Here is a 12,371-nt window from a genome sequence, read left to right as displayed (position 1 = left end):
ATCTATTAAACACCTTATGGTACTGTTGGTTTATTGAAAAAATGAACAATAAATCACAGAATGTGCTCATTAATCATTAAAACAACGTGTTACAGGAAAAAGGCCTCACATAGAAAAGTGTTATTAAATCCCCCGACCTTTTGGCACCTTTATTTTGCATCATTCCGATAAGAAGGATTTTCTAAACCAGCAGTCAAAGTTCTACTTCTGAGTTATGGGAAGGCAGCCTGCCATACGCAGACAATGTATGCATCATTTTAAACAGGGCCGAGGAGTTGGAGTTAGTTTTTGTTAGAGTTAGTAAAAAGCCAATTTGATCTTACAAATAACTCTCTTATTATTAATATTAGTTAATTAAGTTATTAAATAATTTCACAGCAATAGACATATTTAGAAACGCTAATATAATTTCTAAACTCCATATTCAATTAAAGGGGGTGTCCCATGAATAGATTACATTTTAATCAATAGATCTTTGAACAATTATAAGTTCCACAATTAGATGGGTTAACATAAAAAAAAAACAAAACGTTTTTTGCGCTGAGATTATCAATGTGCCCCTGCTGTGTGCTGTGTAATGGCTGTCTCACCATAGAGGGAAATGGTCTGATTCTTTCTGTGAGGCAAAACATTTCACTGTCTGTTGTTAAATAAGTTTTACCTTACAGAAAGAATCATCCTTGATCCCGTGCTGTCCTGTCTGTATACTCTTTTCCTTCCTCCCCTGCCCAGGAGCTGACATGTGCCCGCAATAGGCGCAGGTGGAATCGCGATCTGTTCGCGCCTATTAACTAGTTAAATCCCGCTGTCAAACGCTGACAGCGGGCATTTGACTAGTATTTCCGGCGCCCGGCCGGAAATGAGCACATCGCCGTCCCCCGTCACGTGATCAGGAGTCAGCGATGTGTTGCCATCACAACCAGAGGTTTCATAGAGACCTCTATGGTTGTTGCTGGCAGATTGCTATGAGCGCCACCCTGTGGTCAGCGCTCATAGCAATGCTGTATTTCTACTACATATAGGCGATCTGGGCATAAAAGTTATGGCTCTCAGAAGAAGGGGAGCGAAAAACGAAAACGCAAAACTGAAAACAGCATCGGGGGTTAAGAGGTTAATACATCCAATTATGGAAATTATTATTATTCCAAAATCTACTGATGAAAGTGTACTTTGTTCTTGGGACAACCCCTTGAAGCAATAAACAGTGATGTTACCATTTAACTAAACTAAATTTCTTAATACCAATTCTTGGCCATTTATGAAGCAGTTGGAACTGTAGCGTGGAAATATAGCGGCGGCGGAGTCAGAACCTTGGCTTACTGAATCCACGGCCCTGATTTTAAATACTAGTAGAAACATGAACATGCTGCAAGTGTACACCAACAAATCAAGTTTTCAGGAACTCCCTAGTATATTGCATAGATAGAATTATCACATGCACAATACTATGGAAATCCTGAAAACTAGCACTGTTGGTGGCTCTTGAGGACTGGAGTTGGGGAACACTGTACTATAGCCTGAAGTAGGTCATAAACTTACCATAACTGGATGTAGACAACAGCTATTCTTCCTTATTATATCACAAAGATAGCAGCAAATTAACTCCCTTAGGAACAAAGGATCAGATATATTGAAATACAATAGGTCTACACCTGATCTGCTGGCGATAGAGGAAAATCAGGAAAGCTCATATTTTAGCTTGGAGCTGTTCATGTTAATGAGGACCTTTCACTACTTTTATTTTGTAACTGCTTGGGTAATCATAGAGGAGCTGAAGAGCTTTTTTTTTTTTTACTGACACTCCATTGTGATAATTGACTTTGTGCATTCAATGAGCAAATCTGCCTTTCGGCGAAGGGCATGTTAGTAGCGATTCTTCTCTAGGGGAGTTTACTTTATTCCCCTTTAATATGCTGCCCAATCATAAGAAGGCAGCATCATACAGAGGATAAAAAAGAAGCAAACACCCTTAGAGAAGGTCAAAACAAGTATTTTCTGCAAGACCTGCTTTGTACTAATGTGTCTCACTTGACCATGCTCAGTGCTGGGAAAAGAGGAACGCAGCAGCATGGCACAAGGCTCTGGTCTTCCTACAGGTATCGGGCATACCGTCAATCTCCTTACTCCACGATACCTGTAGTAGTTTAAGAGCATTGTCTGTTACAAATGCTGCTTCCGATGCACCAAGCTGCAGCTCTCCTCCTTTCCCTGCACTGTGATGACAGTAAGGGACAGAACTGAGGAGTGGTCAAGTGAGATATCAATGTTTTGACCTTTTCTGGCAATGTTTATTCTCTCACTCCTGTATGACACTGCTGTGTTATAAATGGGTAGCATCACAGAGGTGAATGGTCAATGCCCACAGAGAAAAATCTCTGTAAACTCCCCCTTGGTGAAACAGTAGATTTATATAATGGTCAAAATAAAATTCAGAAGCCTATAGTGGAGAAAAAACAAAAAGGTCTTAATCAAGTCTTCAGCCTCTTTAGGTTGATGTAGACAGTTAAAAAAGTGAAAGGCCCTCTTTAAAACAGATTTAATAAAGTCTTCTACATGAAACGCATTTATAGAAAAATATTCCAATGGGGGATACATTTTACCAGCATGCCACAAGTATGAGGCTAAGTCCACACAGGCAATAGCCGGCAGCGTTTTGGATGCAGGACATGTCCGCTCCGTCCAAAGCGCTGCCAGCTTTTGAACGCAGGTGAATCCGCATGTGTTTAATGAACCGTGCGGAATCACCGCATCCAATACATTGTACAAGTGATATTTACCTTGCGGAGGCTCGCGTCTCAACAAGATAAATAGACATGCTGCGGTCTGGAAAGACATGCCGCATGTCCATCTCCGTGGGCGCCAATGCATGCATAGTGGGCATGGGATTACTTGAAATCCCATCCACTATGCTGTAACATCTGGACGCTGCGGGTTGGATACTGCAAATGTACGCAGCGTCCAACCCGCAGCGTTTACAGACCGTGGGAACATACCCTTAGGTAATTGATCAATTGCTATTGTTTCCAATGACGGTCTCATAGACATGTACACAGGGTTGCCAACCGTCCAGCAATTCCTGGACAGTGCGTAAACATAGGGCACTTTACTGCCCAGTCCGTAAAAAAAAAAAAGGGGGTCCGTGAGGTTTTTTTTAAGCAGATTATTTTTACTGTAATTATCATTTTACAGTGAATGCAGCTGATATTTTTATCAGAATTATGGGCTGTAGACATGGATCACATAATCACAATGACTTTCCAATGTGTCCATAAAAAATATTGCCTGTCTGCGATGTTTTGGTAAGCAGTCCAGAAAAAATAAAAAGTGAAGTTTGCCACTTTGGATGTATGCTGGGCCCAGGAATGAAATAGAAGTCCCTCATTCATAATTTGCTTCTCTTTTAGGACCCACTCTTGGCTTTAGCTAAAAGAAACTACATTTGTGACTCCAGCCTGAAGTTCATGACCAGCTTTACACTAGCACAGTTATTGGCATGTGCTGCTTAAGTCTAAAACTGCGTGGCTCCAGGGTGAATCCACCAAGGGCTGTTAGCACGACGTAGATAAGTAGATGTAAACTGTAAAATTATAACATTAAGTCTGGTTAACTTCAATCTGAACTATTTTTTGCACTGACATAATCCAGCCTCGTTCTTGCATGACAACATTTTTCTAAAAGAATTAATTTTCTACATTTCTTCTGTATTACTGCTCCTGGCACATATTTTATAACTGACCCTTTAACATAACAAATTATTACAATTACTTTTTTAAAGAAATGTTGCTACAGTAAAAGTTCAGTCTTGACAATTATTGCTTAGAAAAAGGAGTTGGTTCCTGGTGCCATTGTAGTTTCTTCGGAATGACCCATCATTGGCACCACTGCTGGTCGTCTCGGTCATTTCCTTGTGGACGCCAAGTATGTAAACCAGAAGAAGGCGACTACATTTGCAAACAACACTCGGAACTGAAGGGAAAGGAAAGTTAAATATAAGTCTTGGCAACGTTTCCTAATGCACAAATAAAATGAGCCCAAGGGGGTATTGAGTCTGAAGGATGGTTTCTCTTCCACTGAAGTGCACCTGTCCCAAGTGCGTCTCTTTCTAAGGCTAGGGGCACAGGACGGTATATTAAAAAAAAAAAAAAAAAAAAAAAAAAAAAAAAAAAAAAGAGTTGCATCCAGAAAAGTGGGACGCTTTTTTCTCACTTGTCATCCGTGTGCTGTCTGTATACAATCCATTTTTTACTGAGCAGCAATTAATCATTTACAGTTTTCTATGTTACAGAATTGCAACATATCCGTAAAAATGGGAGGCTATACTGTGGATCCATTTGGCACCCAATTTTTTTCATGCACCCATAGACTTGAATAGGCGAGTCTCATCTGATTTTTGGAGAAAAATCGTGCATGCTACTATTTTATTTTTTCACACACAGATTCAGCCGTTCATCTGCACTACACTATTGAATAACATTGGTCCGAGTGTGATCCATCTTTTTAATGCACGCCACTCAGACCGAAAATACGGTTGTGTGCATGAGCCCTAAAGGGAATCTGTCAGCACAAAATGACTGGACAAACCAAGCACAGACGCTTAGTGGACCCTTGGTGTGGCCAAATAGTTTATTGCACTATCCCACCTGCATGTACACCAGCTATTCTATCTCTGCCTTTCTGTAGCTCTGTAAAGCCAGAGCTGTCAATCAAGCAAGAGGGGAGGGGGCAGAGATAATTGGAAAACAGGTAGGCAGGAAGCTGCGCAGAACTGCTAGGCTGCACCAAGGGTGTGCTTGGTTTGAACAGTCATTAGTGCAATTAATCACGCACTTGGGGCTACAGTCAGCCTCTTGGCAGTATGAAGACATTTTCCGTCTTATAAATGGATTTCTAGGCGAGATTTGAGCTCCACAAATTCCATCTTCTCTGAGACCAATGTAAAATTATGATTGCAAGAGTCCCAGGTTACTAGTCTGATCTAAGAGCTGACTTTCTGATTTTCCAGTAGAGGTAGACTATTCTACAATCTTCGTCATTGTTCTTACCTGCACTGGAACATAATTTACATTGATATACTGAAATGGCGTCCACACTTTCCAGTTCATCTTTAGAGCAGACCAGTAGCTATCCTTCAGTTTCTGATTCAGGGACTTCAGGTCTTTGCCCTGATGGACAAAAGATAGAATCATATTTCCCAACATGACTACAGACCAAATGATCCTACTTCTACCTCCAGAATGTGGAGGTGACGTCACATCTGCAAGAAGCAGGCATTGTGCACCTATGTGCTTTATTAAAATAGGACTGATGCAGGACACCTGCTGCACTCAGATAACACTGTAAAAGAGGAACAGAAACACTTACTTCAAGAAAATTCATCACGATAAAGAAGAGAAGTAGGAAAGCGGGACCAATAATCAACCGGTCAAGAAGGAGGCGACGCAGTCCAGCCAGCGGCAGCGAGGAGGGGACCCATTGCTCCAGAAACAAATAGAAGTAATGAGACAGTGGCCCGGTGAAGAAAAATCTGGGGGAAGAGTAAGTAACTTTACAGGTCGCTATAACTGAAACAGTTAACAGATTGAGAAATGTCGGATTATATTTTTAACAAAACTATTTGTAATGAACAGCAGCTACTGTACCATAGCAAAAAGTCAGGGTGCAAAGCCATACACAGTCTTGCAAAAATGTTTTTTTTTTTTTTTTTTTTTTTTATTGTCTCGAAATAAATGTATCTTTGCAAATGGTCCCCAACCCTTTAGCGCAGACCTGAGGAAACTGCCACATCCAGCCTTCTGGCTGAAACAGGTGCCCAAAACTGCAACATGCCCGCCATCCATCCGCCGCCTGCTGCTACCACCATCTACATCCTAAGGATGCAGACAGCAGTGAATACGTTGGTGGAGATCAGACCTGCCAACTCCATCTTCCACCAATCAGTGTGTGAGACAGCGGACGCGATAACGTAATTTCATCGCATCAGCTGTGCACTGCAGAGTCAGTGCACCTGAGAGAGCAGAGAGTCGGGGGAATGGGAGCAAGATGAGTATGTGCTTTTTTTCTTTTTCATGTGTAGGAGATCATTGTATGGATATGCCAGGAAATGTGGGGCTCATACTGTATATAGTGGGCTATGTCGGGGGCTGCCGCTGCACACAAGAGGTTATGTCGGGGGCTGCCGCTGCACACAAGAGGCTATGTCGGGGGCTGCCGCTGCACACAAGAGGTTATGTCGGGGGCTGCCGCTGCACACAAGAGGCTATGTCGGGGGCTGCCGCTGCACACAAGAGGCTATGTCGGGGGCTGCCGCTGCACACAAGAGGCTATGTCGGGGGCTGCCGCTGCACACAAGAGGCTATGTGGGGGCTGACACTGCATATTAGAGGCTATGTGGGGGCTCATGTAGTATATAGGAGGCTATGTGGGGGCTCATTTAGTATATAGGAGGCTATGTGAAGGCTCATGCTGTATATAGGAGGATGTATGGGGTCTCATACTGTATACAAGGGGCTTTGTGTAGGCTCATATTGTAAATAGAGAGGCTATGGGAGGGTTCATACTGTATATAGAGGGGCTATGTTGGGGCTCATACGGTGTATATAGGGGAATGTCAGCATAATTACGGTAATTCTGCTCAATATCAAGTGATGCAATTAATATAAAATAATTAAATATGTTAATATTAATATTGAGCAGAATGAATTTCAGCCGAACGTTCGGCCCGCCACACAGTCATGGTCTCTCAAGTGGCCGCCTGGGAAAATTAATTGCCCACCCCTGCTTCAGTGTATACATTACCTATGCACATCTATACATCACCATGGTGACAGACACACAATATAAAACTGCTTTCTATTTGAAAATATTGAATGAAATCATAGAAAACATCACGATGACCTCTGCTGTCATTAGATAGGATAATATAGCAGACATGTCGAAACCATTTTAAACCTAGTTGGGAAAGAGAATAATCACTAATCAGGAACATCTAAGTTCACATTGTTCTTTGGCTTCATTTTAACCAGAGGTATGATGGCTGACCTGAAACCTCCCACCTAGAAATAGCAGCAAGCTACGCTGCAGCCTGTGAAAGGTCAACTGGGGGCGCACGCGTGACAGATTAACAATTTCACTGCTAGAAGCTTATGAAACAGTGAAAAGTGTGCTAGGGCCAGAGATTTCAACACTTTTTATTAGTTTTGCAGCAAAGTCAGACACATGGAAGCAGATTACGGATGGATTTCGTCTGCACGCTCCTGGAATTACGAGCATTGTATATTATATCGGTGAAGCCAATGCCGGACCGTTCTTCCCTCCATCATGAAGAAACCTCCCGCGCTTCAGCAGATCCATGCAAACCTTACCCATATGTAGCAAATCGTAGTGGAGCCACCAGGTCGACGCTTTTCGGCGACGTTTTACCTTGGCGCCTCCTTTCTATGCTCTGCGCTAAAAGATTCCCCAATGCGGATAGAATTGCGCTGTAAATAAAAAGTGATGTTACAATGTCAGTGCAAAGAGCGGATTTCTGCAATGGTACTCATGTGTCCACACTTTATAACATTGTGCCCCATATACAGTCCCTAGTAATTGGCCCGCTCGTCCGAAGGGCAGAAATAATGAGCCATCAGCTTATGATACTACGCCGGCTGCTGCAGGGAGAAGGAGGACGGAGCAGCACTTTTCTCACAAAGAGCCGAGCGCTCCAGTCCTCGGATCATGGTCCTCTCCAGGTGGAAATAGCCAGATTGCAGTCAACATTAGAAGCTACAATTCTCCAAAACCTCTTGTAGTATTAGGCTGTGTGCCCACGATGTGATTTTTAAGCGTTTCTTGCCGTGATAACGCTGCGAAAACGTTTAAAAAATCGTGTACATCACACACCCCATGCATCCCTATGGCATTCCGCACATGCTGTGCTAATGCTGCGCTTTTTTCTGCGGCGGAATCGCATCGTGGAAAAAAAAAAATCGCAGCATGCTCATTCTTTTGTGCGGAATCGCAAAGAATTGCCGCGATTCCGCACCCATAGGAATGAATGAGAATCGCTTACTTCCCGCATGTGGCTATGCCCACCATGCGGGAAGTTAAGCGTCTCATGTGCGGTTGGTACCCACGGTGTGGAGGAGAGGAGACTGTCCTCCAGGCCCTGGGTACCATACCCCTGTAAAAAAAAAAAAAGAATAAAAAAAATCGGGGTATATTTACCTTCCGACGTCCCGCGCTGCATTCCCGGCCTCAGCGTTCCCAGTAATGCCTTGAGGCAAGGCCCTGTAATGACGCGGTCTCGCGAGATCGCTATAGCAACGCGAGACCAACGTCATCACAAGTCTCGCAAGGCATTACTGGGAAAGCTGAGGCCCGGAAGGGCAGCGCGGGACGTCAGAAGGTAAATATACCCCGATTTTTTATTTTTTTTAACATTCTATCTTTTACTATTGATGCTGCATAGGCGGCCTCAATAGTAAAAACCTGGTCACACTTGTCACACACTATGTTTGACGAGTGACCAACCTGTCAATCACTTTCCAAGCGATGCTTCAAATCCCTTGGAAAGTGCTTGAATATCGCACGCGAAAATCGCGGCAAAATCGCGATAATAATCGCGGTAAAATCGCGCGGAAAAAAACGCGCGATTTCTGGGAAGGAGTCCGGTTTTCAGTGTCCGGATTTAAACGCTACGTGGGCACATAGCCTTAGGATTTCCCATCACCGGAACTAAGGGGCCTAATCCAAGCCCTGAAAAACAAATCCATAGCATGACCCCTCCTCCACCAAACTCTACAGGTGGCACAATGCAGTCAGACAAGTAACGTTCTCCCGACATTCCCCAAAAATCAGACTCCTCCATCAGACTGCCACAGAGAAGCATTACTTGTCACTCCATAGAAAACACTCCCACACTACTGCTGTGCTTTATACTACTCCATCTGACACTTAGCCTTGTGCTTGGTGATATAAGGCTTGTATGTGCTGATTTCAATAACAGCGGAAGTCTGGGCTCCAGTCACGGAGTCAGCAGAGTGACTATTCTGCCTTCTGCCCCTCAGGACTCGGTGGCCCTGCACTGTAACTTTGTGATCGGTCTATGACGCTTCCACTAACACCACTCATCACTGATTGTGGGGGAGTCCGGATGGAAGACGTCACAGGACCACGCTGGGATCCATGAGACCACCCATCATATGTCACAAATGGTAGTAAACACTGATTCTGGGCTGCACGGGGCTGTGGGACCAAATGACAAACCCCAAATCCCATTTCCGATACCACTCTCATACTGTCCATTGTGCAGCGGTGTCTGCCAGTCCCCATAGATGTGTAGGGCAGACTGGCATCTGGCTCCTCACACTGGTCTGTATGGGCTCTCACAGGCCTTGCACCTGGCTCCTCACTCTGGTCTATATGGGCTCTCACAGGACTTGCACCTGGCTCCTCACACTGACCTGTATGGGCCCTCACAGGACTGGCACCTGGCTCCTCACACTGACCTGTATGGGCCCTCACAGGACTGGCACCTGGCTCCTCACACTGACCTGTATGGGCCCTCACAGGACTGGCACCTGGCTCCTCACACTGACCTGTATGGGCCCTCACAGGACTGGCACCTGGCTCCTCACACTGATCTGTATGGGCTCTCACAGGCCTGGTACCTGGCTCCTCACAGTGATCTGTACGGCTCTCACAGGCCTGGCACCTGGCTCCTCACACTGATCTGTACAGGCTCTCACAGGCCTGGCACCTGGCTCCTCACACTGATCTGTACAGGCTCTCACAGGCCTGACACCTGGCTCCTCACACTGATCTGTATGGGCTCTCACAGGACTGGCACCTGGCTCCTCACACTTATCTGTATAGGCTCTCACAGGCCTGACACCTGGCTCCTCACACTGGTCTGTATGGGCCCTCACAGGACTGGCACCTGGCTCCTCACACTGGTCTGCATGGGCTCTCACAGGTCTGGCACCTGGCTCCTCACACTTATCTGTATGGGCCCTCACAGGACTGGCACCTGGCTCCTCACACTTATCTGTATGGGCCCTCACAAGCCTGACACCTGGCTCCTCACACTGGTCTGTATGGGCCCTCACAGGCCTGGCACCTGGCTCCTCACACTTATCTGTATGGGCCCTCACAGGACTGGCACCTGGCTCCTCACACTGATCTGTATGGGCCCTCACAGGACTGGCACCTGGCTCCTCACACTGGTCTGCATGGGCTCTCACAGGACTGGCACCTGGCTCCTCACACTGGTCTGCATGGGCCCTCACAGGCCTGCACCTGGCTCCTCACACTGGTCTGTATGGGCCCTCACAGGCCTGACACCTGGCTCCTCACACTGATCTGTATGGGCCCTCACAGGCCTGACACCTGGCTCCTCACACTGATCTGTATGGGCCCTCACAGGCCTGACACCTGGCTCCTCACACTGGTCTGTATGGGCCCTCACAGGACTGGCACCTGGCTCCTCACACTGGTCTGCATGGGCTCTCACAGGTCTGGCACCTGGCTCCTCACACTTATCTGTATGGGCCCTCACAGGCCTGACACCTGGCTCCTCACACTTATCTGTATGGGCTCCCACAGGACTGGCACCTGGCTCCTCACACTGATCTGTATGGGCTCTCACAGGACTGGCACCTGGCTCCTCACACTGGTCTGTATGGGCTCCCACAGGACTGGCACCTGGCTCCTCATACTGATCTGTATGGGCCCTCACAGGCCTGACACCTGGCTCCTCACACTGGTCTGTATGGGCCCTCACAGGCCTGACACCTGGCTCCTCACACTGGTCTGTATGGGCCCTCACAGGCCTGACACCTGGCTCCTCACACTGATCTGTATGGGCCCTCACAGGCCTGACACCTGGCTCCTCACACTGGTCTGTATAGGCCCTCACAGGCCTGCCACCTGGCTCCTCACACTGATCTGTATGAGCCCTCACAGGCCTGACACCTGGCTCCTCACACTGGTCTGTATGGGCCCTCACAGGCCTGACACCTGGCTCCTCACACTGATCTGTATGGGCCCTCACAGGCCTGACACCTGGCTCCTCACACTGGTCTGTATGGGACCTCACAGGCCTGCCACCTGGCTCCTCATACTGATCTGTATGGGCCCTCACACTGGTCTGTATGGGCCCTCACAGGCCTGACACCTGGCTCCTCACACTGGTCTGTATGGGCCCTCACAGGCCTGACACCTGGCTCCTCACACTGATCTGTATGGGCCCTCACAGGCCTGACACCTGGCTCCTCACACTGGTCTGTATGGGCCCTCACAGGCCTGACACCTGGCTCCTCACACTGGTCTGTATGGGCCCTCACAGGCCTGCCACCTGGCTCCTCACACTGATCTGTATGGGCCCTCACAGGCCTGACACCTGGCTCCTCACACTGGTCTGTATGGGCCCTCACAGGCCTGCCACCTGGCTCCTCACACTGATCTGTATGGGCCCTCACAGGCCTGGGACTCCTCACTACACCGCCCAGTCAGGGCTCAGTTACCAGCATCTACTATGCAGCAACATAGAATTCTGTGTCCGATCTAGAAAGTCTACAGAGGAGATCCCTCCAGCTGTGGGGTCACTAGCAGAAGCGATCCGCACGGGTAGAACTACAGCTCCCAGCAGGATCCATTACCTGGTCAGCGCCTTGGTGAGCACAGGGTGGCTGTGCAGCAGCTGCAGGTATGTCCGCAGGAGGCCTGTGGGCAGGGGCATGCTGCGGGGCTCCGCGACCGGTCTGGATGCTAGCGGCATGGTTGCACTAACCACCTGCTCCTTCTGTCAGTGGGTGTGAACGAGGGGCCCTGACTCCGCCTATGTAACTATGGCAACCAATGCTCTCTCCCAAGCGCGACATCAGACGGAAAGTGTAGCGTCCAGTCCGGAGCAGCAACGAGATAAGTGAAGGAATCCAGAGGCTCAATCCTAGCGGGCGAAAGGACCTCTGCCGACGTCATGGCCACGTGACCATGGGAGGAGGAGATGCCACAAGGGGCGGGGCCTGCTCCATTGCATATACACGATATTAGGAAGCCGCGCTCTGCGGCCGCTGAGGGGCGCCCTGTACATAGAGCTCAGTGTGAGGGGGCGCAGATAAGTGGCCATTCCTACACGGGGGCTGCATAGGGAACGGTGCTTTTGTATGTGTGGGGAGAGAGGGTGTGCTCATACACTCGTGGGGCTGCGTGGGAGGGGTGCTGTTACTCGCTTGGGGAAAGGGGGTGGTAGGGGTCTCCATTTCTACCGGCTTGCTAGGTTCTGTTCTCTGGGGGTCTCTTTCCTATGGGCTCCCCCCTTCCCATCTTCAGCCTCTTTTTGTACTTTGACTCCTCTTTTGTCCAGGGCTATGGCGTCTTTCTGCGCCATC

General features: G+C 47.6%; 1 protein-coding gene across 1 annotated transcript; it reads right to left on the bottom strand.

Moving 5' to 3' along the window:
• Positions 1–11,964, bottom strand: PXMP2 (peroxisomal membrane protein 2). The gene is made up of 5 exons (XM_073554803.1): positions 11,640–11,964; positions 7,362–7,478; positions 5,362–5,524; positions 5,043–5,162; positions 1–3,966 (listed from the first exon to the last, which is right to left on the bottom strand). The coding sequence occupies exons 1-5, from the start codon at positions 11,756–11,758 to the stop codon at positions 3,898–3,900; spliced, it is 588 nt and encodes a 195-aa protein (XP_073410904.1). The 5' UTR covers positions 11,759–11,964; the 3' UTR covers positions 1–3,897.
• Between the last annotated feature and the right edge of the window lie 407 nt (positions 11,965–12,371).

Source organism: Dendrobates tinctorius, unplaced genomic scaffold (assembly GCF_039654945.1).
Source record: "Dendrobates tinctorius isolate UK_male_01 unplaced genomic scaffold, ASM3965494v1 ptg000213l, whole genome shotgun sequence".
NCBI lineage: Eukaryota > Metazoa > Chordata > Amphibia > Anura > Dendrobatidae > Dendrobates > Dendrobates tinctorius.
The sequence above is the reverse complement of the archived record's forward strand: the minus strand, read 5'-3'. Positions and strand labels throughout refer to the sequence as shown.

Bases quoted from the DNA above. Each gene is read 5' to 3' on its own strand.
- PXMP2 (XM_073554803.1), bottom strand. From the start codon at position 11,758: ATGCCGCTAGCATCCAGACCGGTCGCGGAGCCCCGCAGCATGCCCCTG. The intron at 5,525-7,361 runs GTAAGGTTTGCA...CTCTTCCCCCAG, and splicing joins CTACGATTTGCTACATATGG to ATTTTTCTTCACCGGGCCAC. The intron at 5,163-5,361 runs GTAAGTGTTTCT...TTTGTCCATCAG, and splicing joins TCGTGATGAATTTTCTTGAA to GGCAAAGACCTGAAGTCCCT.